The 6,188-nt window shown below is 41.8% G+C and overlaps 1 protein-coding gene across 1 annotated transcript; it reads right to left on the bottom strand.

The window, feature by feature from the left end:
* Nucleotides 1-1,698: 1,698 nt before the first annotated feature.
* LOC142639339 (uncharacterized) lies at nt 1,699-3,529 on the bottom strand. Its single transcript, XM_075813535.1, has 3 exons — nt 2,765-3,529; nt 2,231-2,440; nt 1,699-1,704 (listed from the first exon to the last, which is right to left on the bottom strand). Exons 1-3 carry the CDS (start codon nt 3,527-3,529, stop codon nt 1,699-1,701), a joined length of 981 nt encoding a protein of 326 aa, XP_075669650.1.
* Between the last annotated feature and the right edge of the window lie 2,659 nt (nt 3,530-6,188).

Below are 6,188 nucleotides of genomic sequence, written 5' to 3'. Positions count from 1 at the left end.
ACCATCTTCTATTCCCTACGGCCTTTGGGAAAGGCCCCACAATATCTAACCCCCATTGAGCGAACGACCATGGACTGGTCAGAGGGTTAAGGACACCACTAGGCTGATGAATGTTAGGGGCAAACCTTTGGCATTGATCACGCTTCTTCTCATAATCCTGAGCCTCTGTCTGCATATTAAGCCACCAATACCCTTGGGTAAGAGCTTTATGAGCCAAAGACCTTCCTCCTATGTGACTACTGCAAATCTCTTCGTGCAATTCTTCCAAAAGTAACTTCGTTGCTTTAGGGTGTATACACAGCAAATATGGCCCCGAAAAAAGAGCGTTTGTACAACTTTTGATCCTCGAACAGCCAAAATTGAGGGGCCTTCCTGCGTATTTTATTTGCTTCAGATCTCTCCTCGGGAAGGACATCACTCTTAAGAAAGGATATTATGGGGTCCATCCAACTGGGTCCGAACCTAACTTGATGAATATGGATGGCATCGGCAGTCGTTCGAGTAGGTTTCAACAAGTCTTCAACAAGAATGACTTGGGGTAGACCCTCTGCCAAAGATGTTGCTAGTGTGGCCAATGAATCATCATGCGTGTTCCCGCTCCTGGATATATGCATCAAGGTAAAAGAATCAAATTTGGATTGTAAATATCTAACCCTGGTCAAATATTCCTGCATTCTTGGATCTCTAGCCTCTGATGTCCCTACCACTTGGCCCACGATTAATTGAGAATCCGAGAATATTTGGACTATTTTTTCCCTCATTTTCTGAACCATATCCATCCCGACCGGTAAGGCCTCATATTCCGCCTCATTGTTGGTAGCCGAGAATCCTAATCTTAGTAATTTCTCGAACGTAAGCCCTTCTGGAGACACAAGAACTAGTCTCACACCTGATCTTCTTTCGTTCGCCGCCCCATCGACATACACTTTCCAAATTGGAAGTTCCCTGCACGAAATCACGCCAACTGATTTTCCATCCATGTGCAACCCTTTTGTACTTTCTTCTAATGAAGGTTCAACGAATTCTGCCACTAAATCAGTAAGGACTCAGCCCTTGACAGAGGTGCGAGGCATATACTTAATATCGAAAGCTCCCAGGATAGTTCCCTACTTTGCTATCCTCCCTGAGTAATCAGCACTTCGCAATACCGACTTGAGAGGGAGTTGAGTCAGAATCGCTTTATCAAAACAACAACTGTGTGGGATTGGAAATAGTGAGGGAGTTTACGCGTAGCATGCACTACAGCCAGAATCGCTTTATCCAATGGTAAATAACGCACCTCAGCTTCATGCAAAGATTTGCTCACATAGTAAACTAGTCTCTGTACACCACTATCGTCCCGTATTAAAACCAAACTGACGGCATGGATGGCCACAGCTATATATGCAAACAGAATTTTATCTACCTCTGGCCGATACATGATTGGTGGTCGAGAAAGGTACTCTCTAAGTTGTTGAAAAGCTAAGGCACACCCCTCGGTTCATTCGAATCTCTTCCACTTATTCAGCAACTGGAAGAAAGGTCTACACCTATCAGTAGGCCGAGAGATAAACTTGTTGAGAGCAGCAGTCATCCCAGTCAACTTCTAAACTTTCTTTGGGTTCCGAGGGGGTTGTAAGCTGTTAATTGCCCTGACTTGTGCTGGATTTACTTCTATTCCACTGTGAGTTACCATATAGCCTAAGAATTTACTAGAGCCTACACCTACACCAAAAGAACATTTAGAGGCATTAAGGCGCAATTTGTACTTCCTAAGCGTTTGAAAAGTGTCATCCAAATCTTTCACATGCATAGGCACCATCTTGCTTTTCATCACCATATCATCCACATACACTTCAATAGTTTTTCCCAGCCGCGACTCGAACATCTTAGTCATCATCCTTTGATAGGTAGCCCCTACGTTTTTCAGACCAAATGACATCACCTTGTAATGATAATTCCCCGTAGGAGTAATGAAAGCTGTCTTTTTCTGATCATCCAGTGCTAAAGGTATTTGGTGATACCCTTGGAAAGCATCCAAAAAACTCATCCGAGGATGTCCAACTGTAGCATTCACCAACTGATCTATGCGAGGCATTGGAAACGAATCCTTAGGACAAGCCTTGTTCAGGTTTGTGAAATCCACACACACTCTCCACTTCTCATTCTTCTTCTTCACCACCACTGTGTGCGCCAACCATTCTGGATAAAAAACTTCTTTAATTGCCCCGACCCTTTTGAGTTGGAGCACCTCTTCCTTGATAGCCTCAGCATGCTTTTTAGAAGAACGCCGAGTTGGTTGCCTTCTTAGAACAACGGTAGGATTGATGTTTAAACGATGGCAAATAAAGCTTGGATCAACCCCAAAGGCCTCATAGGGATCCCAGGCAAATACGTCCACATTGTTCTTAAAAAACATAACCAATTCCATCTTCTCTTGATGTGGTAGCCGAACACCAACCTGAAAGAACTTTTCAGGGTCATCACCTATAAGAAACCTTTCTAAATCTTCGCATGTTGCCTCCTCTGCTGTCACCGCACTGGGCACATCCAGAGACGTTAATTGCTATAAGTCCTCCGTAGCCGAGACTGAGGATCCTAGTTCAGCCTGATGCAGTATTGCAGCTAATATACATTGTCTTACTACTGATTAACTCCCAAGAATTTCTTCGATTTGTTCTCCTGACGGGAACTTCACTTTGACATGAAGATTTGATGATACAGCACCTAGAGCATGTAGCTAAGGCCTTGCCACGATGGCCGTGTATGGGGAATAAGCGTCAACCACAATGAAATCCACATCAACCACTTCTGGACTTGATTGCACAGGTAAACGAATTTGTCCTTTTGGTATGACAGCTTTCCCTTTAAAAATTATTAACAGCGAATTAGAAGCAATAAGATCCTCTAGCTTAAAATTAAGCCCCTTAAACAAGTCAGGGTACATAATATCCGCGCCACTACCCTGATAAACCATCACTCTTTTCACATCATAGCCCCTTATCTTCAACTTAATCACAAGAGCATCATCATGCGATTGAATGGTCCCAATCTTATCTTCATCCGAGAAGCCCAAGATAGGCAGAATATTCCTTTTAATCCTCTTCGGCTTCGAGCCAAACTCCTCAACGAGAATATGTGACACCGACATCACCCTAGTAGGACAAGAGCCAGTCCTGCCAAGAGCAGCGAAAATGACGTTGATTGTTCCTAAGGGGGGCCTGGATGAGTTGTTCCTTTGATTAACCGAACCTGAATGTCTTCCTTGTCCATTGGGATGATATAAAAATTGTTTCAACTTGCCTTCACTAACTAACTGCTCCAAATGGTTCCACAGTGTTCGGCAATTCTCGGTAGTATGACCTACGTCCTGATGATATTGACAAATGATATTCTGATTCCATTTCGTAGGATCCCCAGCCATCTTATTGGGCCATTTGAAGTATGGTTCCTTCCGAATCTTCTCCAACAACTGATGCACCGATTTTCGGAATACGGTGTTGACTACTTGAGGAGTGGCCGAACCCGATTGCCCAACAAAATCTCTCATCGGCCTATTGTTGTTGTATCTATCCGACCTGAAATCCCTCCTCTCCTGAGGGATAACCTTAGCCTTCCTCTTTCCTTTCTGCTGATCTTCCTCAACCCGTTTGTACTCGTCAATACTATCCATGAGCCGACGTACACTCCGTATAGGTTTTTTGGTCAGAGATTTCCTTAAGTCGTGATCAGTTGGAAGGCCCACCTTGAAAGTGTCAATCGCCACCTCGTCATCAATTTCATTAAACATCTCCCAGTAACTATCAGAATACGTTTTCAAGGTCTTTCCCTCCCTCATGGCCGTGGACAATAATGAGTCCAAAGGCCGAGGAACTCTACTGTAGGTGATTAATCGAAACCAAAATGCCCTGGTGAGTTCCATAAAGGAATCAATAGAACCCGCCTTCAGGCCATTAAACCATCTCATAGCAATAGGTCCCAAGCTAGAAGGGAAGACTTTGCAGATTAAGGTTTCATTCTTAGAGTGTACTGCCATCCTCTGATTGAAATGACTCACGTGCTCCACTGGATCTGTTTTGCCATTATAAATGGTGAACGTGGGCTGAGTGAACCGTCGCGGAAGCTTTCCCTTCTTGACCCTACGTGTGAAAGGTGACTTGGAGATCTGGTGCAACGCCCTGCTCATAGCATCATTTCCCAAGCCCCTAGAGGAATACTTCTTGTCCTTTCGATGGTGAAGATCGTCTTTCTCATACAAGAAAGTTTCGCTAGGAGGAGTTCTGGACCTTGGCCTATAACTACTACCTTGGGAGCCCTCAAAGAAGGATAAAAAAAAGATGGTGTCCTCCTCCGTCTCGCACGGCGTAACTTCTTCTTAAGGTGGTCAATCTCCCTTTGCATGGCCTTTGCGTCATCCTCATGGGGGATTCTGCTTCCACCCCGCGAACAACTCCCACCGGTGTGAACCGTAGGAACACTGCCCTCTCGATCCTTTTCACGCTCAAGACGTTGGAAATGATCCTGTCGCTGGAACCCCAAAGAATCTACATGATGTGGATTTGAGCCTGTCATGGTGTTCCAATCTCCCTTTGCATGGCCTTCGCGTCATCCTCATGGGGGATTCTGCTTCCACCCCGCGAACAACTCCCACCGGTGTGAACCGTAGGAACACTGCACTCTCGATCCTTTTCACGCTCAAGACGTTGGAAATGATCCTGTCGCTGGGACCCCAAAGACTCTGCATGATGCGGATTTGAGCCTGCCATGGTGTTCCAATTCCTTAAACACAAGATTTTCCACAGACGGCGCCAACTGTAAGTACACAATTTGTACTCGGACCCAACCGAGTGATGAGTTCAGGCCCAAAAAGCTTTATACAATGAAATTTGTAGAGCTTAGGCTTGAAACCTAGGTTTTGAGAATATTGTATAACAAATAGGATGGGCTAGATCGCCAATACATATGCAATGAAATGATCATATGACAAAAACTTTCCTTGGACATAAGCCGAGGGTGACTTGTATTGCTCTTTCTTCTCTCAATAATAAATTATAGTTAAAGATGGTGTGTACAAAGTCTTTTCTCTTTTTTTCTCCCTACAATAGAATACAGTTGAAGATAATATATCCAGTGTCTTCCTCTTCCTTTTTTTTGATCCCCCCTTTATTGAGTACCTATCTTCTCCTTTTATATCTCCTTTCCGCTTTCCTCCACCTTCCACGTATGACACAGATCACCAATCCAGATACTTGTCACATCCATCACCCTCTTGAAGTCTTCAAATAATAGCTGTAAGGCTAATCACTACTGTTCAGAGGTCATTTCCCCATTAATGCGGCTACAAGGGTAGGTGCAAAATCTTTAATGCGGTAGTAGCAGCTTTTTTCCTTGATACTTCTCATACGTTCTTACTCTCTATAACTGTGTGGAACGCATTTTTACCCAACAGACCTTCCAGAATTCTCTATCCAAACATTATGACATGTCGTACTATCTTCACTTGGCTTAGCCGAGGAGATGCCCTCCTCAGACAACCCCTATCAACCTTTCTAACAATAGTTTGCTGGTGGGTTTCAAAGCTCTGCTCGGACAGATAAATACCTCTAAATCAGGCCCAAGGCCCAAAGGCGTATTCTGACCATCCTGCCCCTACAATAATAATAATTATTATTATTATAACAATGCATATATAGAAATTTAATTCTTAGATTTTACTAATAATTGTTTATTTGATAATCTGTTTTGGGTGGACAAAATTACAATTTCTGTAAAGAAAATAACCTTAGTAGATTATAAACAACAAATTATTTTCCTAATTCGTCTAATTAATCATAGTTAATTTTATTAAGTTTTTTAGTTACTTTTTTTCAGTGTTTTGGATTGTAAGCAGAAAAAATAAGTTTGAGAAAATTTGTTTAAAACTAAAAGAATAATTTCCAAATTTTATATTCTTTTTAATGATTCACAACATGTAATAAATAACTTTTATTAAAAAATAAATATTTTCATTAACTTTCCTTTTGAATTTTTGAGAAAAATTGTATTTTTTTTTTTTTCATTTGAGTTCAACAAAACGTATTAAATTTATGATTTATGATTATTCCTATATTACATTTATGATTATTCTTATAATAAATAAAAATATATACATTACTCTTTATTAAATTAGTTTAAATTATATAAAAAAAATTCAATAAAACCACTATAAA

The sequence above is a fragment of the Castanea sativa genome, chromosome 6, assembly GCF_040712315.1.
Source record: "Castanea sativa cultivar Marrone di Chiusa Pesio chromosome 6, ASM4071231v1".
NCBI classification, from domain to species: Eukaryota; Viridiplantae; Streptophyta; class Magnoliopsida; order Fagales; family Fagaceae; genus Castanea; species Castanea sativa.
The sequence above is the reverse complement of the archived record's forward strand: the minus strand, read 5'-3'. Positions and strand labels throughout refer to the sequence as shown.

Bases quoted from the DNA above. Each gene is read 5' to 3' on its own strand.
- LOC142639339 (XM_075813535.1), bottom strand. From the start codon at position 3,529: ATGAGAGATTTTGTTGGGCAATCGGGTTCGGCCACTCCTCAAGTAGTC. The intron at 2,441-2,764 runs GTTGACGCTTAT...AAGTTCTTTCAG, and splicing joins TTGATGTGGATTTCATTGTG to GTTGGTGTTCGGCTACCACA.